This window comes from Notolepis coatsorum (assembly GCF_963971535.1).
Source record: "Notolepis coatsorum genome assembly, chromosome: 16".
NCBI classification, from domain to species: Eukaryota; Metazoa; Chordata; class Actinopteri; order Aulopiformes; family Paralepididae; genus Notolepis; species Notolepis coatsorum.
The window spans coordinates 25,197,424-25,224,027 of record NC_140180.1 but is presented as its reverse complement, the minus strand read 5'-3'; the positions used below and the strand labels follow the sequence as shown (position 1 = coordinate 25,224,027).

The window sequence follows — 26,604 nt, the reverse complement described above, 5'->3', positions numbered from 1 at the left end:
GCTTGGGTTATAAACTTGTCACACTAAAAAGCATTTGTATTGCTATAATCTACAGAATAAATAGTAAAATGCAATAAGTAGCCTAACAAGTTAAAAGTCTTGGTTGCCAATGAGTAACCAAGGTTGACAATATTTTCAAACCCCAAAACTGTGACACTTAAAATATAAAATGCGCACATGTATGTGTTTACCTGCGGTTTATGTGTTTTTAGAGACTGGGAACTAGCCTTCTTTTGTTCGGTTGAGAGGCTATCTGCAGTGTCTCCCACAGGTTGCGAAGTGACTTGTGGTGGTCCCTTTACTCACTGTTTGAGCTGGAAAGCAAACTATTCTCCACAAAATCAACTGAAATGAAAACCTCTGGAGAGGACTGTTCCACTGTGAGCGGCTCCGGTTAGGGCTGTTTTTGGGCTAGCTTAGTTAGCTTAGCAGCTAATGTTGGTTTAGGTTCTTACTGTGACATACAGGGATGGCGAGAATGCAAAGCATGTCAGACGCATTGGACCCCGTTGACATTGGATATCAGTCTTTCTTCAACAACCTTCTGGTTATATCCTAAATGCTCCCACACTACTGATTTAAGTAGTTTCTTTTGACAGATATAATTTCCTTCTGCTGTTTTGGTTTTGACAGCATGTCTCCTCTGTAAATGAATGCTCTTGTGGCTGTTGTTGGGAATGGCACTGGCTCACACACAAACAGCAGAGTTTTCTGCACATGGAAACAGTAACTCACGAGAGGAGTTGTCACAGGGCTAAAGGAGCGGTCCACTTTCACAGTGGGCTGCTGTGTGGTGCTGAAATTTGCGTGACTGATCATCCTTTGCTTCACTCACCTAAAGAATTATTGTCTGTTGTGTCCTGGGTTTTCAATGCAAAAACAATAAACACTTACCAATGGAGGGCTCAAAATTAGCTACAGTTAGGCTATAGATACAAATTAAGTAGCAAGCTTGTTTTTGTCTAATCACTGAGTAAAACTTAGTCAACCTATCAACCTCCGCTGGTACAGATGATACAGCGTTAATTTGCAGCACGTTCTCAAAAAGTGCAATAATAATAATAATAATAATAATAATAATAATAATAATTCATTTATTTTATAAAGCGCTTCTCAATAACCTGAAGCCGCTGACAGTAGGCAAAAAGAAAAACAAATAAACAAAGAACCACAGGGAAAACAGGGAACAATATGAATGGACAGGAATGTAGAGCCACAAATACAGGAGCCAGTAGGGGAGGGGAGGCAGAGAGAGTATGGGAGGGGGAAATGGGGGCGACAGGTTGGAAGAGGGTGGTTATGGGTAGATTCGTCAAAGACTATTCAAAGATAGTGAAACCACACAACACACTTACTGCCGGATACCCTCCAACGAAGAAGCACGGAAAAGCTACAGTGAACACCGAGAAGTATCACGACCCTAAAGATCCCTTCGATGACAGATGGACCCCCGCTTGCCAGACAGCTTTCGACGCTATCATAGAAAGGCTGACAACTGCCCCTGTTCTCGGTTTCGCTGACCCCAAGCAGTCCTACATATTGCACACAGATGCAAGCACACTAGGTCTTGGCGCCGCCCTCTACCAGGAGCAGCAAGGACAGAAGCGTGTCATCGCTTATGCAAGCCGCAGATTGTCAAGATGTGAAACCAGGTATCCTGCCCATAAATTGGAGTTCCTTGCCTTAAAATGGTTGGTAACTGAGAAGTTCCAGGATTACCTCTACGGAAGACCATTTCTCGCTGTCACTGATAGCAACCCACTGACATATGTCCTTACCACTGCTAAGCTTGATGCCGCAAGCTACAGATGGTTATCCGATCTATCACCCTTCGATTTCCAGCTGCAATACAGAGCTGGAAAACAGAATCAAGATGCTGATGGGCTGTCCAGACGACCACACAGCAGACCAGCTGATGACCCAATATCGAAAAAAGAGATGGAAAGAATACAACAGTTTGCGAAAAGACACCTCTCTGAACCAGAGCACGCAAGCATGAATGAAGACATCATTTTAGCCATCTGTGAAAGACACTTAGTTTGCGAAGTGATCGACAATGGCTCTAAAGAGACACCATCCAGCATTGCATCGGTGGTATCACTTGCCCTCCACCCAAGTGCAATCCCAGACAGCTTCCAAGGAGAAGATCAGCTGGGTGGCCTACCCATCATTCCGCTGATAACTCCAGCCGAAATGAGAGAAAAGCAAAGAACCGACACCTGTATCCGTCAAGTACTACAGCTTGTGGAGTCAGGGGAGAAACCGCCACCGACACTCAGAAAGGAAATCCTCTAACTTTACCTTCTACTAAGAGAGTGGAACCGGTTAGAAGTATTGGACGGAGTTCTGTACCGGAAGAGACAAGAAGGCGCACAGACCCACCATCAACTTGTGCTGCCTGAAGACCTGAGACCTATGGTCTTAAAGAGCCTTCACGATGACATGGGCCACATGGGCGTGGACCGAACCCTAGACCTTGTCCGAAAGCGATTCTATTGGCCCAAAATGTCAGCTGAAGTAGAAACAAAGATAAGGACCTGCAACCGATGTGTACAGGGTAAAGTTCCACAAGAGAAAGCTGCCCCATTGGTGAACATCACAGCCACACGACCACTCGAGTGACTTTCTCAGCCTGGAACCAGACTCCAGCAACACAAAAGACATCTTGGTCATTACGGACCACTTTACGAAATAAGCAATAGCGATCCCTACCGCAAATCAAAAAACGCGGACGGTCGCTAAATGCCTATGGGACCACTTCATTGTCCACTATGGTATCCCGGAGAAGCTCCACAGCAACCAAGGTGCGGATTTCCAGTCCCGCACAATTAAAGAGCTGTGTGAGCTAGCCGGCATCAAAAATATACGAACCACCCCGTACCATCCAAGGGGAAACCCAATTGAACGCTTCAACAGGACCCTGCTTAATATGCTGGGCACCCTGGAGAATCAGAAGAAAAGCCATTGGCGAGACTACGTCAAACCTCTAGTAGTACACGCCTACAACTGTACTAAGAACGACACTACTGGATTCACCCCGTATGAGCTGATGTTCGGGCGACAGCCAAGATTGCCTGTGGACATAGCCTTCAACTTACCAGCCAGGCTCACACTCGCAGTACGTCCGCAGTCTGAGATCCCACCTTGAAGCAAGTTACAGAGTAGCTACAGAAAATGCAAAGAAGACGGCGGACTGTAACAAAGCAAGATTCGACAAACGAGTTGTTGAGTCTACCCTGCAGGAAGGTGACAGGGTTCTCGTCAGAAACATCCACATCAGAGGCAAGCACAAGCTAGCAGACCGGTGGGAAGCAGATATCTACATTGTAGTGAAACAAACTGGAAATGTCCCAGTCTATGTAGTGAGACCTAAAACCAGAGATGGTCCACTACGAACGCTCCACCAAACCTACTGCTACCTTGCGGATTCCTTCCTACGACCCCTGTGGAAGATGGACCTACTGTGAAAGACAAACCTAAGCGACCAAGAACTCGACAGAGCCCAAGAGAAGAAAGCTTGAATGAATCAGAGGGAGAAGACCCAGATGATGACTATCTTGATCTCGCTTATCACTATGACCATGGAGGTCTAGTGGTGGAAGCCCCAGGAGTACAATCAAATCCTGAAACCATCAAATCTGACACAAGAAACACAGAAACACAACCCCTCCCAGTGTCCACTGTCGAACAAGACACCTCAGATGCAGTCATTCTTCCTGAGGGAGCGCCAGGGACAACTGCTGACCCAACGACACTGAACAAGAATATCCCATCCACAGTGAGACCTACTGAAGGCAGTTTACCTGACCCAGATACAGCGGATTGGGAAAATTACTTACCTGACATGGATCAGGAAGAGGAAACCCTACTAGGAAGAGACACAGACGAGAACAACCTACCTGAAGAGACCTTACCAGTTATGAGTTCAGAGGAGAACAATAATAACATGGATGAACCGGAAAGCGAACCAGATGGACAGGAGGATGTCCAAGACGATGTGGAAAAAGAAGAGGAAAGAGATGTCAGAGATGAACACCCAAGAAAGTCGACAAGACATAGAGAACCTCCAAAAGTTCTGACTTATCCCAGACTAGGGAACCCACTAGTAACGATAATCCAGTCATTATTTCAGAGTCTAAGCTCAGTAATCGCAGACTCTTTAGATGACCCCAACTCCCAAGAACCCCATAGGACTGAGATAGTGTAGTCCTGGGATAACATGCACAGGGATGTGCATTAGGAAAGAAGGGGAGGATGTAACCCAGGTTTCAGATTCATAACTATTTAGTTATAAGAACATAAATAGTTAATGCCATTGAATAAGAACATAAATAGTTAATTCTATTGTGTAAGAACATAAATAGTTAATGTTATTGGGTCATATGTATATTCATGTGAGGTTAACAACGTTTTGACCAAATCCTTTGAATTGCCTCACTGCCCCTTTAAGTTACCTCATGCCGCGAGTTAGGTGTCACAGTTCACGCCTTGCCTTACGGCAGATGAGATTAGAGACTGGCAGAGAATGACCAGATGATGAATGCTGATAAAACCGGAATGAAGTAGCATCACAAAATAGTTATCAAACAGTCATAAAAGATTCCCCCAGTTACAAATCCGAAGAGGTTGTTGCTGTTAAAGTATATACCACTTCCAGAAGCGGTTTTGGTGAGTTTCATCAATATTGTGCTGTTTCATTGTCGAATGTACAAAATCGATAGCTCAATGCTAATCAGCTAATAATGTAGCTTCATCCTGAGTCATGCTAGCGAGGCTCCAAGCCCAATTTGGTTAAATGAAAACAAGAAAGAAACCATTTCAGAAGTACTTATAATTGTATTGATATGCTGTATGATACGAACATGGTCTATATACATTTTGACTGCTTTTGAGAGTTTAATATGGAATGTGAGGAATGTTCGCATGTCACATCACCTCTTTCAGCTCCTTCCCTCAGGGAGGAGATACCGGTCAAGACTTATGAACAGCTTTTTCCCCCAAGCAGTCAGACTGTTAAACTCTCATTGACTGTCCCCTCACGTGCACCATGCACTTACCTGGACTTGATAACCACTATGTTACCGCTCATCATGCACTTTATTATTTAAAATATTCTGTTATATGCAGTGTTGGGACTAACAAAGTAACGCGTTACAGTAACGAAATTACTTTTGGCGATAACTAGTACTCTAACGCATTACTTTTGAAATTCAGTAACGCTACTTACGTTACTGAATGGTTCGTCACTGCGTTATTTGCGTTATATACGGCGTAGATTGATAACGAGCGGTAGTGATTATTATTATTATTATTATTATTATTATTATTATTATTATCCTCATATCCTGTCTGCCTGCGGGGAAACGCTATGCTGGGGGCGTGTTTTGTTTACTATTCCTGATCCTGACTGATAATGGCAGCGCCCAGCTAGTACTCGCGTATTTCTCTTTTGTCGAGCGAAAAGAAAATAACGTTTTAGTTATGTCATTTGTGTTTTGGCTCAAAGATACTGGAGTCTAACGTTAACTACTCATCCAAATCCACTCGCCACCCGCGTAGAATGATACCAGGTGACACACAGCAAATGGGACGGAAAACTTTTTCAAACTACTTGGAGAGAGAATATACAGTACAACATGGAAATGAGATAAAGAAAATGTTTAAGGGGCTGCTGGACTAACGTTACATCTCGACACTGGTGAGTGCAGTGATGTGAATGGAAATGAATGGAAACTCAAGTTGATCAACGCATTTTGACTACAAATCTGCCAGGGAATCTCATCAATACTAATCAAACAATATAAATATAGTCCTTTCATGCACAATTGATATCCTAACTATTCTAACGTTGCAATGCACGATTGATATCTTAAACAACGTTGCAAGACGGTTATAATGAAACGCTCCGGCGACAGATATCAAGGCTGTTCCTCAAGCACTTATTTTCAACCTAGAACCTAAACGTGCATGCGTGCAACCTAAACGTGCATGCGCGCAACCTAAACGTGCCTGCGCTCAACCTCCCCGAGCAATTGGGCACGGTGCATTTCTTATTACGTCGGGACATTAATGTGTTTGTGTCAGATTTGTGTTTGTATCTATTCTAGACCACATTGCTTAGCAGAGTTCAGTGATGTGAATGGAAACTGTCAAGTTTATCAACCGATTTTGAGTATCTGTATCTGCATGGGAGCAATTTTTTTCTTCTTCAAGTAACTAAATAGTTACTTTTCACAGTAACGCATTACTTTTGGGTGTAAGTAACTAGTAACGTAACGGAGTTACTTTTGAAATGAGTAACTAGTAAAGTAACTGAGTTACTATTTTTCAGTAACTAGCACAACACTGGTTATATGTACAGTGTTATGTGTTTCATGTATGTATATATTGTACTACGGTCTGTGGGAGCTCCCCTGAAATTTCGTTGTATAATGTGTGCAATGACAATTAAAAGTCTATTCTATATACTCACACTATGTGCTAGTGCACTTTAGCCTAACTTAGCATAAGTCAAATGGACATTCCCACGTGCTGTGATAATGTAGCCTACTTTAGCTTAGCATAGCTAAAAGTAGCCTGATTGATTATTCATTCTAAAAGCAATGAAAGATGGTAAATAGCTTTTATTTTCTGAATGCCTGTTACGCAGGCCAGGTTTTCTACCACCCCGTTTCCACCCCCGGGAAGAGTTCCCAGGAGTCCCGACCGACCACCACTCATCATGTGTGCCCACGTGGGACGAGGCGGTGTGCCGGACCGACACAAGATGGCGAGCCAACCCAAAGAACCTCAGATCTAGATCAGGGCTAATACCCAGGAGCCTGATCTGTTACCCCTGTTGCCTCAACAGTCTGGTAGGATTGTGAATTACCTTCCTCATTCCCAGTGAGGAAGTGGATCAGGAATTAACGAACTAATTGAACTTGAGTTACAAGAACTTCCAAGGATATTATGACCTATACGACTTTTCTATGATACGAACTGATTGAACGAGAACACAAGGACTTCCAAGGGCTTTTGACCCTGTTTCACCTTTTGTATTTTGATATTGTATTTTGTATTTGATTGATGCACATTGTGTATATGGGTACTGATATTTCTCCTGTAAAAAGGGAGAGTTAAAGGGTAAATGCACCCAATAAGATACTTGAACTACTGATAATTCTCCTGTAAAAAAGGGAGAGTTAAAGGGTAAATGCACCCAATAAGATACTTGAACTACTGATAATTCTCCTGTAAAAAGGGAGAGTTAAAGGGTAAATGCACCCAATAGAAATGCACACATTTCTATTGGTACTTTGTTCGTATTACACCTGCAAAGGAAGAGTTTAAATGGTCATTTCACCTAATAAGGTACTTGCATTCCCTGCACACTTAAAGGTTTAAATTAATATGTTTAAACACTTACCTACCGAATTGAAATGATAAACTGATATAGAGTTTACTGATCTGCAATTGCAGAAGAAAAGATAACGAGTTACTCACGAAAAGGGGATACACCTAATGTCCAACCTTAAACCTAGCTTTTAGCTAGTGATAACGTCAGAGACGTCTGAACCGAACCAAATGTGTTGATCCAATCAACCTAGAACCTGATATCGAACTAACCCTCCTGAAAGAAGGAGTGGTTAGAGAAAGAACCTAAAAAGGGATATTACACACTACTTCACACTACTTCACACTACTTCACGTTTGTATGTATTGCAATTGTCTAGCTAGCGCGCTGTTTGAGAATAAAATACCGGTCATTGTTATAACCTTGTCTCTGGTCTGCCATTCCTTTAACTGTGTATATTACTCCTCTCCTCATTCGAATCTAGAACTGGTCCGTGGCGAACAGCTGTTACTGTTGTGTTAGTGACACAAGTGCTACACATTGTTGATGTTTTTTTATTGGTTAAAACCGGGACAGTGAATGTTGACAACCTTAAACCAAGGGTAACAACAATCTTTGTCCCCCAAACGGTAGGTGGAGTTTCCAGCAACCAACATGCCGACTGTCCTATAGACAGGTCACTGCTCTGAAGACCCTCACAAACTGATCAGTAGCGACAATCCATGTGGAACCATTTGAGTAGCTGCATTTCAGATGATGTGGTAAAGTCATTTCTAGAGCTCTAGACCTGGCAGCTTCTCATTTAGCTAGTCTATAATGAGTTTCTCTCTCTATCATCCGTCCATCCCCTTGACCCATTCCTTGATTTTAAAGGTCATCATTTTTAAAAGGGTTATTCACGGTACTCTGTGGTGTGCTCTGCACGGGGGAAATATGGCGGCTTTGATTGGACACCAAATCACCAACAATTAGTCCCACCTCCGTGACTGTCGGGAGGAGATTCCTTTGCTGAAGATTCCTGGGATGGCTGTTTTTTACTGCAAATCGAAGCGCTGGCTCAGTCGTTAGTTAAAGATGATTATCCTACCCCCCCCCCACCCATACACACACAAGCATACACACACATACACACAGACGGTAAATGGCTGCTTTTTTATATAGCGCTTTTATCCAAAGCGCTTTACAATTTGTTACTCACATTTTACCCATTCACACACCGATGGCGGAGGCAACCATGCAAGGTGCCAACCTGCTCATCGGGAGCAATTAGGGGTTAAGTATCTTGCTCAAGGACACATCGACACGCTGCCCTGGAGGAGCGGGAATCGAACCGGGAACCTCCAGATTGCCAGACGACTGCACTACCTCCCGAGCCACTGTCGCCCCCATCATGCCCACATCACGCACACTCTCTCTCTCTCTCTCTCTCTCTCTCTCTCTCTCTCTCTCTCTCTCTCTCTCTCTCTCTCTCTCTCTCTCTCTCTCTCTCTCTCTCTCTCTCTCTCTCTCTCTCTCTCTCTCTCTCTCTCTCTCTCTCTCTCTCTCTCTCTCTCTCTCCATTCAGCTGCTGAAGATAACTGCATGTACTGTATGTGCAAATTTTAATTATTCTGAATTTGATTGTGTTTCAATAATGCTATTGTACTGAATGTATTATTTATTGATCAACCTATGGGGGCGGGGGGCAAACAGACAACAAACAAACAAACAAAGAAAAACCACAGAAAAGTAAATCTGTTTGCTCTTTGTATGTACACAACGTGAATGCATTTTTCTTCAGTACAGATCAATCTTTGCTGTGTAAATCCATCTGACTTCGCTTTCCAAATCTGAGGTATTTGACCTCTCTCTACTAACTTCTCAACCCTCCTCCTGAGAGAGAGTGGGGAGAGAGAGACGGGGGGAGAGAGAGGGGGGGGGAGGAGTGAGAGAGAGGGGGGAGAGAGAGACGGGGGGAGAGAGAGAGGGGGGAAGGAGTGAGAGAGAGGGGGGAGAGAGGAGAGAGGGGGGAGAGAGGAGAGAGGGGGGGCGGGCTAGAGAGATGGGGGAGGGAGTGAGAGAGAGGGGGGAGAGAAAGAGAGAGGGGGGAGAGAGAGGGGGAAAGAGAGAGAGGGGGGAGGGAGTGATAACGCAACTCTCGCAGCGTCATTCTCATTTCCTCCTCTCTAGCCACAGATCAAAAGGAGTGTATCTAGCACACACACACACACACACACACACACACACACACACACACACACACACACACACACACACACACACACACACACACACACACACACACAGACACCATCTACAGTACACTTCAACTGGAGACTAGATCTGGAGTGGATCCAGGATGCTGCTGTACCTTGGTCTTCTCCTGGGGACATTGGCCTCCACTGCTCATGGTACAGGTAAGTCCTATTGATCATGCCCTTACAAAGAAATACATCATGGTATTTGCTATTTGATGTCATTTCCATCATTTTTCGTCACTACCATCATTATATGATGTCAAAGGTTATGGTATCATGGTTTAAAATCGATATACTAAGGACAAAAGTGGTACCATGGGCGTACAGTAAATGGTAAGTTATTTATACAACTGCTGGTACCATGGAAAACATAATAAAAATACCATCAAACTACCACAATGGGGTTTTTTTTGTAAGAGATAGGAGGTTTTAAGTAAATGAGTTTGAAACACAGTGAGCTAATGGGTATTGTCTTTGCTACTGTGGACTACTTGACTTATTTTGGACTACTTACTGTACAGCTGCTGGAGACTATACACACATATGTTTATGTAGAACATTTAGGTAATAAAGCCATATAGTCATGAGCTGAAACACAACTGTATATAAAAGGGTAGTCAAAACATGCAGAGTGGTAATGAATTTTCCATTGACTCTTGAATCGAGAGCTATTTGTTTTCCAAGGGTAGATGTTTAAAATGCATTACAGCTGTTAAAAGCTCTGTTTAATAATCATGACATGTTGGAACATTTTGATTCAAATGGACAGTTTTACTACTTCCGTTAATAGTTTTCAAACTTAAAATTCGTCTGACAACCTAAACGGTGTCTGCTGCATCATGTGTTTGTTTTTAGGCCATCCTTTTTTTTTTGCTTCAGTGAATGTAGCTCTTGTGATCACCCTGTACACCACACCACACCAGCCCAGTTATATGGGGATCGCCCGGGAGGCATGAAATTGTAATTTCATGTTACTTGCATTAATTACATAGAGAAGATAAAGCCATATGTGTTGGTTTGATCTAATTGTGGCTTCACGTAATTCCCCGTGCTTGCTGGTGAAATTCAGGACTAAATTACAAATGGGAGCTTTAGCCGATAGTTCCACAACTGGATGCTTGAACGGGGGATCTGTGGAAAGGCTGTCGTTTACAGTGATAGTGAATAATCAGGAAGTTTATAACCAAAATGCTGAATGGCATGAGACAACATTAAGTTCCTGCTCCATAGGCTTTCTTGTGTACTGCGGTGAATGGTCAAATATGCTGAACAAATAATCTCAGTTCTGCTTCCAGAATCATTGCAGAGCATTTCAATAGAGGTTGTTTCTGCTAACAACAACAACAACAACACAACAGGTCTATCACACTGACCGCTGGTAACTATTGAACACGTGCTGGGTTGGTCCAGCAAGTTGGGGTTAATTATTTAACACACCTACTGAGTTATTCATTTAACACAAATGCTGGTTTATATTGCATAACATTTGTGGGCTAGATTTAACCTCATACTTGGGTTATTTCCTTTCATATCCCCTGCAGAGAAATGTTACTAGTTTCTTACTGTGGAGTTCCAGAGAAGACATGAATAACGTTACATGTAGAGGATTGGGTGATACGCCTCTCACACAAGCATTCACAAACACAAGCCAAGACTAGTTCATATCAATACATTCATTATTGTTTCCAAACAAGCCAGTTTCAACAATATCACTGAACTAAAAGAAAAAAGCAACCACGAAACGCAATGTGCACCCGCAATGTCGCACTGAACGCCAGTGAGTGAGTGACTGTATATAGCCCACGGCAGCCTTTTCCCTGCGTGACGTGGGAAAATAATTACATTAGGAAAAAACAACTGTACAATATAAATGTGCATATGATTTAAACACACACACACGCCAATGTAAGAACACGCCAACATTTTGGGAAATTTGGTTATCGTTTTCTCCAGAGAGAGACAAGAAGATAGATACCAGTTTCCTCTCTGTGCGTTCAGTAGAAAGGCATTGTCCAACTAACACCTCTCCCGAAAGCTAACCGGTCATGTCCGCTTCCATTCATTGTGCTAAGCTAGGCTAACATGCAGCCAGATAGCTTTCTACTGAACGCACAGAGAGGAAACTGGTATCTATCTTTTTGTCCCTCTTTGGAGAAAACGATAAGCTATAATTTCCCAAAATGTTGGCATGTTCCTTTAATGTCAGAGTGTTGGGCTGCAAGGGATAATCTGGATGAACATCACGTGACCATCGTCCAGTTTTCCAAAACGTGATCTCATTCGCTCCCAACGTCGACTGAATGAAGAGCTCTCAGGCCGGGCCATAAACAAGAGAAACACCCAGAGTTTAAAATAAATAAGAGATCTGCTCTATCTCTTCTTCTATAAGTCCCAATAAAATGAAAGTGAACCATACCGAAGCGAATCATAGATCTAGTTTATCTAGCCTAGGGATCCTCAACTGGCAAGATGAAAGGGATGATTGTTAGTCATCCTGCCACACCATCACCACGCTACTTCATCCCCAAGGCTGTGACGTCTATTCTGCATCGAACATTGTACATATGTCTGTACATATGTCTAAACTGAACACTGTGACCTCATTTTTTTTACTTCTAATTTTACTATGTTATTTTATTTCATACTTATCTTGTCTTGCACAGTCTCTGGAGCGTAACAGTAAGAAGCATTTTGTATAAAAGTATTCTGTACTTCTGTATGACAACTATTAAAGAAACTTGAAACTTGTCCTGACTCCCTCATGGAGTTAACATTTTACAGCCTATTTATTTTTCCCAACAAAAAAAAACCGAATAATTTATTTTAAATCTTCGTGTTAACCCTTTTCACTACCACACTAAAGAAGGTTAACCGTTCACTACCTTTCACAGGTAGTGAAAGGGTTAACCCTTTGTTGTGTAACGTGTTAGTGAAAGGGTTAACATTCTGTATCGTCGCAGTGAAAGGGTTAACCCTTTGGTAGTGTGGTAGTGAAAGGGTTAAACTTCCCAAATTGGAAAATGTCGTGAAGGCAGATCGACGACAAAGGGGGAAAGTATCCATAAGGTGTTTGGAACTTATCCCCACTTCCCATCCCCTGGTGACGATAAAATGAGAGAAAGCAGAAGTGAGAGAAGGGATCGAGGGCTCTTGTTCAGACCCGACGTCTCCAATCTGTTCCCTCAAGCCGTGAGATTGTGTCTCCTCTGAGTCCGAGACGGCTCCAAGTACTGCGAGTGACCGAGACTGCTTTCGGTTCTCCTCTGTAAATGTTGAAACGACTCAAACAGATAGAGCATATAGTCTATCTTTCCTGGAGAAAGCCGGCGAAGGAACACTTTCGACACCCGGGTGGTACCTGAGAACAAGCCCCGTCGTAATTGTATGGATGTGACAATATTTGTCACCGTGGTAGTACGTGCAGCAACGCAATGCTGTTACGATCGCAATCGTTTCCTATGACTTGGAATGGCCTCTTTTTCTTTTTCCATGCCTTCCTGTACTTGTTCCTGTGTCCTATTGTACCCTATATATGTCTGATGGTAGCACATTATTTTAAAAAGCAGATCAATTAAAGATTCATTAACTACTGTAGATTTCGAATTGTTTGAAAAGCAGAGGGTGTAGACATTCGCACAATAGAGGCCTTTGACAGAATGCCAATTTTTCCTTCATGTTGGAAGAATGGTTGCGACTTGCGACAGTATGTGCAGAACGACTATGGGATAATACATCAACAACAACAATGTAATAATTTGGTGTCTTATTACTGGATCTTGTAAACAGGTCACAGTGGAGCAGTACTATTGTGCTTTCCCAATGTTTTACCTACCACTGCACAGAAATTAGGCAGCCATGTTGGAAGAAAGATAAATAACATTGGGTCCCTCTATTATGTGGAATGTGCTTTTAGTGGTTGAAAGTCCACATTCAACGCTGTCCGACCTTGTAGACTTGACCACCAAAAAAACGAACCTTTGTACTTTTACTATCATGCACTTTGCTACTAAATAATCTCCCTTGCCTATATTAATACCTACTATGCTAATAATGTCTTTACTACTATGAACTCAAGACTGTAGCACCCAAGTTTGACAAACATTGTTACTTAGCTGCCAGAGTTGTACGTCCCTTCCTGCAGATCTCTTGTACAGAACTTGTAAGTCGCTTTGGATAAAAGCGCCAGAGCTAAATGACTACATGTAAAAACCGCGTGCTCGTTCCACGTAATTGCATATGCTCAGTTGAGTCTGCACCTTCCCTCTTTTCAAATTGTGAAAATATCTTTGTTTTATAACTCATATTCGATTCATTCGTTTTTAGGTGAATGGCGGCGTCCGGTGATCAAGTTAAACTCTGTGGTGGTGGTGGAGGGCTCTGACGTGGTGGTGAGGCCAGGCACCCCGCTGGTTCTGAGATGTGAGGGGGACGGGCCAGTCAACTGGCAGACCAGGCTGGTCAAACACAGGCACCTGTCCAAGACCAATGGGAACGTCTGCACCTTCAACAAGGAGCACCCTTCACCGGAATTCACCGGCACGTACAAGTGCGTGTATACGGACGGACCCTCGCAAGTCCGCAAACTGGCCTCCACGGTGCACGTGTTCGTAAAAGGTGAGCCGGAACAAATGAACGTGGTCGCACGTGCCGGAGTGATCGGGGAGGGGGACCAATGCATCTCTTTAAGTGCCATATCAGGTATTCATATATCTGCAGTGGTGGAAAGTAACTAATTGTACTGTACAATTTTGAGCTACTCGTAATTTATTGAGTATTTTCATTTCAGGGAACTTTATACTTTTACTCCACTAGATTTACCAGTTACTAGTTACTTTGAAGAAAAAATTTTGGGGGCGGCTGATTGGCGCAGTGGGCAAGGCGCTCGCCTCTAACGCAGGAGACGCTGGGTTCGAGCCCAGCTCTCAGCGTTGCTACCGGCTGGCCGGTCGTTCATACTAACACAATTGGCAAGTGTTAGAGGGTGGGAAAAGCCGGTGGGTGGGGATTTGACATTGTGGACAGCGACTCCTACAGGTCGGTTTGGTGACGCCGGTGCGACGGAAGCAGGAAGTGACGGGGGCAGCGTGAGCCTCCCACGCATTAAATGAAAATGGGGAGAAAAAGTGGATACAAAAAAAAGATAAAATTTTGGAATAGAAAACCTGTCAAAAATGTATGAAGATTATATACTTTCACATTTGAAGCCTGTCAACTTCAAGAGGACGTAATCAGAGCAGCATAACTGGACCACACACACATCACTTTAATAACATTTAGAGGTCAACGGTTCGAGGATTGAATGCTCCCAAGCACTGTAATACACAAACGTCAGGTAGACTGCATACTTTTACTTTAGATACATAAGTACATTCAATAGCAAATACTTCTCTACTTTTACTTTTACCAGAGTACTCATTTATCTGGATAGTTCTACTTCTACTTAGGTAAAGGAACTGTCCACTTCTTCCACCACGGTCTATCTGTCTATCGATCCACTTCAAGTCAATCACTCTCACAGACTCACACATCATCTCTCCTTCAGACCCCAACCGTGTGTTCTGGACCAGCAGCACGTCGCTGCGCGTGGTGAGGAAGGAGGGCGAGGACTACCTGCTGCCCTGCCTGCTGACAGACCCGTCGGCCACCGACCTGGGGCTCCGCATGGACAACGGCACCGCTCTGCCCCCAGGGATGAACTTCACAGCCGACCCTCACAGGGGGATCCTCATCCACAGCCTCCATCCCAGCTTCAACGCGGACTACGTCTGCACTGCCAGGGTCAACGGGGTGGAGAAGATCTCCAAAGCCTTTTCCATCAACGTCATACAGAGTAAGAGCCCTCGTTTAGGGAGTCTCCAATGTGAACGAGTGACACTGACGTCTAGGGAGGCAGCTGTCGATTATTTGAGGAATCGAGTATTCCACCCGGTGTTATTTTCTTGAGCAAATTAGATAATTGAGATATCTTAACATAATAACTAGCCACCATATTGATTTACGTTCTTACCAGCCATTACATGTAGCCATAATTAATGTTAACATACATTCTTTACTAGCCATAATTTCAACTAGCTATCATAACATTATAGATTTATGTTAAATGCTAATGACAAAGTTACCTTATGCCGACTTCGCTCTGTGGACTGGATGTGTAGACTGGATGCTTTCTGCTGAGATGCTGAAGCATTGTTACCTATCCACTTTGTGCCTAGTGGCACATAAGGCCTTCACAGAGCGTTTCCACTTCTCCCGGTCAGCTGCCGTTGTTCTTGCTTCAGGCCATGAGCTCCACCCTGCCTCTTTTCTTTCTTTCTCTACTGTGCGTCTCCAGGTAGTCTTTGGTCTTCCTTTTCTTCTTTTCCCTTCTGGTGCCCAAGTCATTGCTATGTTGCAGTCGTTGTTGTGGTCTTGCCTCAGTATGTGTCCTATCATCTTCCATCTTCGCCACTTCACTTCCTTGCTCATCGGCTTCATGTTGGCTCTTTCTAGTAGCTCTACGGTGCTGATGCGGTCTTGTCACTGGATTCTGAGGCTGAAGCATTGACGAAGTGCTATTGTGGTAGGCTAGTTCAATTTTACAATAGACACACTGTACAGAGTCTTCTTCCATTTTGCAATGCGGGCCTGAAATCTCTTCACATTCACCCTCCACAGCGGTAATTATCGTCTGTGTGAAACACAGTGTGCTGTGGGTAAAAATCAAACAATCGATGATTTTTGTAATCGAGTTACTCGAGAAATCGTTTCAGCTCGATGACAAAGAGGTCCAACCGTGTCCCCCTGTGTGTCTGATGTATTTAGAGGTCCGACCGTGTCCCCCTGTGTGTCCTGTGTGTCTGATGTATTTAGAGGTCCGAACATGTCCTCCTGTGTGTCTGATGTATTTAGAGGTCCGACCGTGTCCCCCTGTGTGTCTGATGTATTTAGAGGTCCGACCATGTCCCCCTGTGTGTCTGATGTATTTAGAGGTCCGACCATGTCCTCCTGTGTGTCTGATGTATTTAGAGGTCCGACCATGTCCTCCTGTGTGTCTGATGTATTTAGAGCTCCGACCATGTCCTCCTGTGTGTCTGATGTATTTAGAGGTCCGACCATGTCATCCTGTGTGTCTGATGTATTTAGAGGTCCGACCATGTCATCCTGTGTGTCTGATGTATTTAGAGGTCCGACCATGTCATCCTGTGTGTCCTGTGTGTCTGATGTATTTAGAGGTCCGACCATGTCCTCCTGTGTGTCTGATGTATTTAGAGGTCCGACCATGTCCTCCTGTGTGTCTGATGTATTTAGAGGTCCGACCATGTCCTCCTGTGTGTCTGATGTATTTAGAGGTCCGACCATGTCCTCCTGTGTGTCTGATGTATTTAGAAATACGACCGTGTCCCCCTGTGTGTCTGATGTATTTAGAGGTTCAACCTTTGTGTCTGATGTATTTAGAGGTTCAACCTTTGTGTCTGATGTATTTAGAGGTTCAACCTGTGTGTCTGATGTATTTAGAGGTTCAACCGTGTCCTCCTGTGTGTCCTGTGTGTCTGATGTATTTAGAGGTCCGACCATGTCCTCCTGTGTGTCTGATGTATTTAGAGGTCCAACCGTGTCCTCCTGTGTGTCCTGTGTGTCTGATGTATTTAGAGGTCCAACCGTGTCCTCCTGTGTGTCTGATGTATTTACTCTCTGGGTCTAGAGCTGCGTTTTCCACCATACGTCTTCTTGGAGGAAGATGAATATGTCCGTATTGTCGGGGAGAAACTCAAGATTAGCTGCAAAACACACAATCCCAATTTCAACTACAATGTCACCTGGAAATACTCCATGCAAATGGTCAGTGCAAGAAAATAATAAAAATTGGGGTCTGTCCTCTACCATAATCGCAATGATCGAGAGGTTAACATCCACAGTTTTTCTGTCAGCCACTGCAGAAATGTACCGTTGAGGAGGATGTTCGCTCCAGCGGGGAAAACCGGCTGGACATAGAAAGCATTCTGATCATTCCTGCTGTACACCTGGCAGATACAGGGAACATTTCTTGCATCGGCACCAATGAGGCAGGAGTCAACAGCTCAACCACTTACTTACAGGTTGTGGGTAAGTTGCTAAACCGCTCCCGTCAACCACAAAGAAAGCATAGGCCTAGTCTAGTTTCACACAGAGTCTTATTATTAACATCAATAACATCAGTCTTTGAAAAGACTTTGGCGAATCATAATGCAGGGAGTAGGGGTCGTGCTGCCCCAAAACAGACCTGCTGGCCTATGGGTGAGCATTCACTGCAGCGTTCTGCATAAAGGGAGGGGGTTTAGTAGCTAACGCTTCCTCCACAGGGAATAATGATGCATCCAGAAGCTTGCTTACACTATACAGTTTGCTTCAAGTTTCTCAGATTAGGCACAATCTGTCACACAGAGATCCACTGAAATGAACTAAAGCCTGTGAAGGAAGGAAGCTCTTTATCCACTGATAAATCTCAAGGTCAAGGAAAATTCATGAAAATTCATGATGAAATGAATGGTAGAAAAATAAAGAAAAAAAGACAATTCTAGTCCTGTATATGTTTTTTATTCTACTTACTCTAGGTACATGACTGTAAATAAGTTTCAACCATCTCTCAGGCAATTCAATTCAATATCATCACATTGTATTTCCCTTACTGTGAGTGTTCATAACTCAAAACGATTTCAGATCTCAGAATTTTTGCATTGCTAAACTTTTGCAGAATTACAGCCTAAAAGACCAATTTTGGTGGAATTCTTCTTTTCTTTGAGTCCTTATTTCCACTTCTCCATATAACTTCCAAATAGACAAGCCCTACATCAGGATGTCCTCCCAGCTGTCCCCTAAGCTAGCCCACAAGAGTATTTCCGTGGAGGTGAACGAAGGAGAAGATCTGGAGCTAAGTGTGTTCATTGAGGCGTACCCCCACATCACAGAGCACGACTGGGACACACCAACATCTCCCAACACCTCCATGCCAGAGTACAAGTTCATCAGATATAACAACAGGTAGGGGATCAGACACGTCAGACCCATGGAGTGCTATGCAAGCCGCTGTAACTTGGATCTCCCCAAGGGAGGACAAGCTTGCATGGTGTACATTCTGCATTATATACTGTATATTGTTGATAGTGTCGATATTTTATCCAGAGAACATGAACCTTATTCAAGAGAATGTGCTCTTGAAGGACAAATCCATCCTAAAATACAGTTTCATGTTGTGCCTACTGTACAGATCTGTTTCGATTTGTGAATATTATGAAGTCTTCCCTGAGGCTGGATAACAGAGAGAGAAGTCTCTAGTGATAATGCCATCAAACAAAAAATCCCAAAGCTGCTCCACTGAGAGTGAATAGTGCTCCTAGGACTCTAACTATGACAACCAAATACCCACAAGAAAGTACAGCATAGGCTCAACTCCCTCCATTGTGTTGAGTTGTTGTGTCTCACGTGAAATGTGAAATGCGCGCCAGCAAGCGGAGTAACCCCTCCCTCTGTTGTCTCCTCCTACCAATGCTTGGTGTATACTGGAAATACCACACCGGTAAAACAGCAAGCCTACCATTATTGTACCATCCCTGGCTTCAGTACAGTGGAAATGAGCCATTAGACAGGTAGCAAACAGGGATTAGGGGGAATATCACGAAACCAAGAAGGTTTTAATCCACATCATGCACCTCCAACACAAAACCACGGTCCTCCAGCATTTTGAAGCGGCTGATAGGCCACGTTACCTGTGAACCGGCTCCGGCACGTAATACACTCGTTGTTGTAAGACACAAAATAGTGCCAAGTGATAGCAGAATTACAAATGCATGGAGGAAAATGGTTTTATGTTGGAAATTGGTAACCCTTTTGCCTGCATGAACCCGGCCAGAACTCTGACCATGGGACTCCGTAATTAAGCTTTGCATCAATTACTCAGGCTCGGGAGGTAGAGCAGTCGTCTGGTAATCCGGAGGTTCCCGGTTTGATTCCCGCTCCTCCCAGGCAGCTTGTCGAAGTGTCCTTGAACAAGACACTTAACGTTAGGTTATGACTATAACCAAGTTCTGTTAGTATAGCGACGCTCGGCATCGCTCTCTGCACTATCTCGCATACGTGCACGCGCACTGAATAAAGACCACAATGTACCTTTAATCCCAATATTTGTCTGACCACACCCCTATCAGCTTACCCATATAAGCAGGGGTGGGGCCACCCACTCTCCTCCTTCCCAAGCTTTCGTCACAAGGCGAGGTCAAAGGCTGCAGCGGCGTCGGATGCCGAGCGTCGCTATACTAACAGAACTTGGTTATAGTCATAACCTAACGTTCTGTATCGTATCGCTCTCGCTCGGCATCGCTCTCTGCACAAGGGAGGCCGAGCGAGAGCCAACGGCCGACAAATACACCCCGCTGACAGCCCCCCACAAACCATCAGAACAGGGAGGGCCGAGCCCCCCCGACCCACCCTAATGGCGGGCACCCCCCCTATTAGGGGCTTCACGGGAGGGCGACGGACCCGACCGTGCGAAGAGGCACTCAAGCAACTCAACGCACAGGGTGAGCAGACCGTGGCTTGACCCCACGACTACACACACGCACAACCCGCATGCCACCCGGGAACGAACGGAGGAACAACCTCGTTACTGCCCCCAGAATCACGGGGTCAAGGGCAAACCCAACCCCGTGGCAAGGCCGTAGCAGCGGAGCACGAAGGAAGACCCAGACCCACCAAAAGGACTGGACTCCCTAGAATGGGGGCCCGGAGAAGTCCATGATGCCAGCATCAAGACCCCACCAGGTGGGCACGTAGTGCCCCGCCCCCCACATCGCCAGCGTATTCGGACAAAGGCCCCTCAGTTACTGCACCTGGTATTCCCAGGCGGAATCCCATCCAAGTACTAACCAGGCCAGAACCTGCTTAGCTTCCGAGATCGGACGAGATCGGGCGTGTTCAGGTTGGTATGGCCGTAAGCCAAGCGGGCCCCGTCCCCCCAATAGTACACCGCCTGGCACACTGACCCTGCAGAACAGGCAGTCAGCATGGCCGTAAGCACACAAAAAAGGTTAACTAACGGAAGCAGGCAGCGCACCGGGGAAAAACCAGGCAACAGGCTGTTAACCCTAGCCTGGAGACTGCGGACGAGACAGGCGCCAGAGGGGACAGCTGAACACAGCCGCCCCGGCGGAAGGAGCGTAAGCTGGCGGTGTTGCATGACCAAGCCTCCATTTAAAAACCCCCACCCAGAGGGGTCGAGGCAGAGAAGGCTGACACGATTGGCAGACGTCATGAACGTGCAGGGGCACCCTCAAACGGTGAACCCGGGAGTTGACACTGCTCCAACACACCAGGGAATCAACCACCTCGGTGTTACCCAATGCGGTGGTTGTTCCTATAACCCCTCAAGAAAAAACTCCAAAACACACCTGCGGGTATACACCGGCTATACCGCAGTACAAGTGTTTCAGTTTCCAAAAAGGGTTAACCCAGGCCTACGGGTCGCAAACATCACTTCGGACCGGGCCTGGCGGTACGGGAAGCACAGGGTCACCAGAGGAGGTCAAAAAACCACCCCCACAGGCCCCTCTTCGCCATGCGTGAGAGAGGAGCGAAAAATAATGGAGAACCAGCCCCTAAGCACACCGTACCTGGTATTCCCCGGCGGTCTCCCAACCAAGTACTAACCAGGACCAACCTGTGTAGCGGCCGAGATCCGACGAGATCGAGCGCGTACAGAATGGCATGGCTGTAAGCCATGACGACAGTGCTGAGTAAAAACATACCCAACCAGGGTCTCCATAGCGCTTAACCCTGTGACACCCAGACCGACCTGGCATTTTTCCCCCTGAAAAAAGCCCAAGTCCCTCAGGGTACCAGAACAGCAGATCTGCATCCCCGGCGGACAACGGGTTCAACTGATCTGGACCAGCGTGACCAGAACCAGTCCCGTGCCCTAACCACGCCGACATGCCTACTCCAGGAGAAGGGCAGATATGCGTGTTGATCTTAACATGAAAAGAAGGCGCCACCCAGACGTTCGGACGAACCGCGCCTGGTGGCCCACCCCAAGGGCGTGAGACCCCACCACATATGTTCAGATCCATCCCGTCATCATCCCCCAGACATGAACGAGAATCCGTCGACAACCCACCCAGGTCATGGGATGTGGTCGTCGGAAGAGGAAAAACCCCCATCTCAGTTGCTTTATAAAAACGCCGTTTCAACCACAAGCAACCAAGGCGTGCCAGTCAATCGCCTGTTTACAGCGAGCTAGCACTATACGTGCGTCGGGACACACCCCCATCAATGAACAGGCTAATTAGACCTGTCATTGAATCCCCAAGGCGCCCAGGGGAACGACAAGAGGGGTGTGACACTCCCTAACTCCAACACTTCTGGAATAGAAAGAAGGAAGCATCAACAGTATGTATCCCAGTCTACACAGCCGGGGTAAAAAATGTTCACATTTTTACATCCCACCACCCTCCCATAGGAAAGAGACGGGGATCCCCAGAGAGACTTCCCACGCGAGCTGTACAGATTGAAAAGAATATATTGCACCTTGAGCCATGTAAAAAACTGGTTTTAGGGCCCCCGGGGAAGAGGCACTGAACCCATACACACTCAATAAACGAATTGAATCGAATATACATACAATAGAAAAGGACCCTTCTAGAGGGTCCACTCACTTTGACAATCTGAGGAGGAAGGCTCTGTACTCTGATGGAGGCTTCCTCACATGGAAGAAGGAGTCCGAACTCACAGAAGGCCTGAATAGGCGCTTGGTGAGGAGGAGCCCTGACCACCCCCCCTGAAAACAGATCCATCACATGGACCTGAACAGCACACGGAAGTCCTACCAACAGAGACGCGCACGGTGACGTACTCTATGGCGGGGGAATTCCTGCGGTGCACACGCCCAATATACCAGGCCGTGGGACCAGGAACTCCCTCCCCCCCCCCCCCCCCCCCCCCCCGTAACGTGCCGAACCGCCACGTGACGGGAACCTTGAAGGACAGGGGGTGTACCCCTGACCGACAGAACAATGGGGAGAGGAAAGGTTACCAGTTCACCCCTTTACGACCCCACACCCATGATACGATGTAACGACAAAAAGAGAATATGACACAGTCATAGTCAGCTCTATGAAGCGTTTCACAGCTCCACACAGCGCATGAGCTAACCTGCTATCTGATTTTTACTAAGGAAAAACACAGAATAGAGAGGGCTCTAAGAACCCCGGTCCAACATACACATGTGCTTCTGTGGCCAGTACAACCCAGTTGTAGGTCACATGACACACACAACCCATCATCACCTACAAAAAATGGCAAAAACACTCAACAGAGGAACGCCGTTTTTTTCACAATGAGAGAATACATCATTCTTGATTAGTATCGACCACAGGCCTTGCTAAGCACACATGACAGCAACCAAACCAATTTCCCATTAGGAAATAAGTTTCTCCAGCAGATTTAGCACAACCTCAGCAATCAAGCTAAGAGTTACATCGTATCCCTACCACACAAAAGACACAATTAATGCACAACATGTCTGATAGGAGGATGAAAAAGTCCCCAGGGAACCGGGGGGGAAAACACAATCCTCCTATTTTACCCTCAATACGGCCAGTTAAAACAGGAAAACCTGTTAATGTGTGAACACACTGTTCATTGTCATTACAGTCTGAGAAAGAACATTCTTTTACTCACTTGTCACCAAGCATAGCTTCATAGGTTAGTTACCTTAGTTGTGAGTACACGGTGCATATAAACACCATGATGTTTCTCACACAACAACCAGATCATTCCCCGATTTGCACGGAGAAGCTAACTGCCAGTGACAAAAAACAGCTCACACATAACCCGCAACGTATCCTAAATGCATTGTAGCAACACACGTTTTGGGAAAAACACCGTTATTCACAATACATTTAGCAAAGTAAAACCAGAAGACGTGTTATGAGGTCTGGTCAACCCCGTTCCTACCCGGAACGCAGATCAGCGAAGTGCAGTCACAGACACCGTAGGAACACAGCCGTCCTGTGTTGTCCGAACTGGGCAGCGTCACCGCCCCAACCCGCACTACAGTCCCCTGTTGATGCAACCTCGCCGTCCTGGCTCAGGGCAGGGTCGACGAAACATCCCCTGTCAAGGATGACGTCGTGGTCAAGAGTGTAAAACATGTTAAAATCAAAGCACGTTCAACAGAATAGCATCACGACGCACGCGATCAGAAGCGAGCTCACGGCGGCGCGCGAGAAGCTAAGCTACCCCGCGCCAGCCATGGCCACAGCAGCAAGCTAACGTTACCTAGCGACCACGACATGCTAGCCCCGCAGCTAACAGCTGACTGGCTAATAGTAGGCCCTAAGCAGGCCATGCAGCGATCCAGCAGGCTAACGCAGCAGTTAACAGCTGACTGGCTAACCGTAAGCTATGAACATGTAAACAATGACATAACACTCACCCAGACAGGCCGCCGTTCTGAACCTCTCCTCACTTTTTAAGAGAAAAGAGAAAACAAGATGTCAACACCGCTTCACAACGGTGACTTTACCACATCCGACGGAATCAGCACAGTACCAACTGGCCTGTGTAGCTGACTTTGAACATGAATCTGCCGCTATCGCACATTACATGCACATATCCCCTCGTGAAGGAATACTCTCATTTGGATATGAAAGATGGGGCCTTAACACGGTGACAGAGAGAATCCACTCGTCCAGAACACACAGGGATCACCAGTGTCAATGGTCGCGGCCCACTAGTTAAAACTATAATGGTCTTCAGACCAAGGCCTTCTGTCGCCTAGGTGGCTAAACAAAGGACCCTAGCCTGGGGCCGGTTTCCATAAACTTTGTCAAGTAGCCCCCATAGCACTAACAGACAAGTGGAGCCCGCCAGCAAACACTACTCACCCAACCTGGAACGCACCGCTTCTCACAACAGCGGCATGTCCGACAGTTCAGCTGTGGCCTGACAGGTTTCACCCCAACAAACACAGCAAGGAACTGCAGTTGAGAAGCATGCAGCGGCGTGCTCCCAATACGAAAACCGGTGGAGGGTTTTTAGAATGATCATCATCTTCCAGACACTCCAGTACGAAGACAATATCGCCGTATTTTCTCGAAAATAGTGAGAGAGAAAATAATGATATGATGTCAACGTATCCTTGTTTCCCAAAGCTGCTCCTAAACCTTTCTTCCATCATGGTGTCAAGTGTGGGGATCTACCGAGGCACTTCTTCCTTGTGGTGAAAGCGAGAAGGAGGAGAGTGGGTGGCCCCACCCCTGCTTATATGGGTAAGCTGATAGGGGTGTGGTCAGACAAATATTGGGATTAAAGGTACATTGTGGTCTTTATTCAGTGCGCGTGCACGTATGCGAGATAGTGCAGAGAGCGATGCCGAGCGAGAGCGATACGATACAGAACCCCTAACTGCTCCCGATGAGCAGGTCGGCACCTTGCATGGTTGTTATCGTGCTCGTTATGGAGTTTTTTCTAGCAGACCGGCAATTCCTCGTCGAAGGACTGCCGGTATGCTATAGCGCGGCCGGTGGACAGGCTATCGAGCCAGGGGAAAGACTTGTTTGTCTTCCCTGGCGTGCTCCCCTCCAAATGCCTTTTTACTCCTGCGTGGCGTCATAGGGTTAATTGCAGGCTGGACGTGGCGGAGCGCGTCATCAAGAGAGGCGCGTCAGAGGGAATCCCAGGCAGTGGGGTTCCTTGGGCTCCGCCCTCGCCAGGTACAGAGGGAGCCGCGACGCGTAGCCAGAAACAGAGGTGTCTGCATATCATGCTTGTTTGTTTATAAAAGTGTAAGACCGCTCTATAGAGCTGGCAGTTTTGTGTTAAAACAGGCGGACGGTGGGGCGCCCAAGTGGCGAACCATGTAATGCGCTGCGTCGCGGCACGGCCGACCCGGGTTCGATTCCCGGACCCGGCGTCATTTGCAGAATGTCTTCCCCCCGCTCTGTCTCCCGTTCTTCCTCTCTCTCTCTCTACTGGACTGCCCAGTAGTAAAAAGCGATAAACGCGAAAAAAAAATCTTTAAACATTTTTTAAAAAGGCGGACGGTCATTCGCCCCACGTGTCGCGTGCGCTCTGACCGGACATTTCTACGTGTAAACATCGGCACCGGCAGGACAAGCTGACGCCGCCACTGGGAGTGTGTCGTTTGGACGTGCTTTGTGGAGAGCCGTCCAGAAGAGCTTGGCGCCTTTCACCCAAGAAAAAGAGGAGCTGACCAGCGGCAGGTACATCAGAAGCCCCAGGTGTGTGCATGCTTGTGTAACCTGAGGTGTGTGTCCCTTCTCTCTCGGGAGAAATGGACCGCCCTGTCATTTCTGCTGTGTCTGGTTTTAGCCTCTACCGGCTTAAATGCTCTGTTTTTTCTTGTGACCGCTGACCGCACTTTCAAAGGAGTAGCGACGGCCTGGTTTCCCCGTGTTATGTCTCATGACAACGGGGAGTTATATGTTTAGACATATATTTATATATGTATATATATATGGTAAAATTGAAAATGGGGTACGCTGGGGTAGATAAGACTATAATGTCTTTCTTGGTCTGCACAAACAATTGTGTGTATTGAGGCGTACTGCATTGTACCCATTCTGCAATCTGTTAATATGATTTTCAATCAATATTATATTTCGTGTTCAATCAATATATCATGCTGGCTCGCGCCTTATATCACCTGTTTTGAACAAAGTGAAGTGCCGCGCGGGGCCATACAGTGTGTCCACACTCCCCACTCGTGTTATGTCATGACGACAGGGAATTATGGATTTAGACATATATGTATATATATGTATATATGTTTATTGTAAATGGGGTACGCTGGGGTAAATAAGACTATGTCTTTCCCTGGTCTGCATCCCCCTAACAATTGTGTGTATTGAGGTGTACTGCATTGTACCCATTCTGCAATCTGTTGATACGATTTTCAATCACTATATCATGCTGGCTCGCGCCTTGTATCACCTGTTTTGAACGAAGTGAGGCGCCGTGGAGCCATGCAGTGTGTCCACACTTCCCACTCGTGTTATGTCA

At 45.9% G+C, this 26,604-nt stretch overlaps 1 protein-coding gene across 2 annotated transcripts in view; it reads left to right on the top strand.

Annotated features, from left to right (window-relative positions):
- The first annotated feature begins 9,671 nt into the window (after positions 1-9,671).
- Positions 9,672-26,604, top strand: part of csf1ra (colony stimulating factor 1 receptor, a) — a 50,479-nt gene continuing 33,546 nt past the window's right edge. For both annotated transcript variants that reach the window (XM_084332454.1, XM_084332453.1), the window contains exons 1-6: positions 9,672-9,732; positions 13,897-14,187; positions 15,116-15,403; positions 17,255-17,391; positions 17,481-17,655; positions 18,369-18,570. In XM_084332454.1, the coding sequence (XP_084188580.1) occupies positions 9,675-9,732; positions 13,897-14,187; positions 15,116-15,403; positions 17,255-17,391; positions 17,481-17,655; positions 18,369-18,570 (1,151 nt within the window). In that variant the 5' untranslated portion in view covers positions 9,672-9,674. The remainder of the gene's footprint in view (positions 9,733-13,896; positions 14,188-15,115; positions 15,404-17,254; positions 17,392-17,480; positions 17,656-18,368; positions 18,571-26,604) is intronic.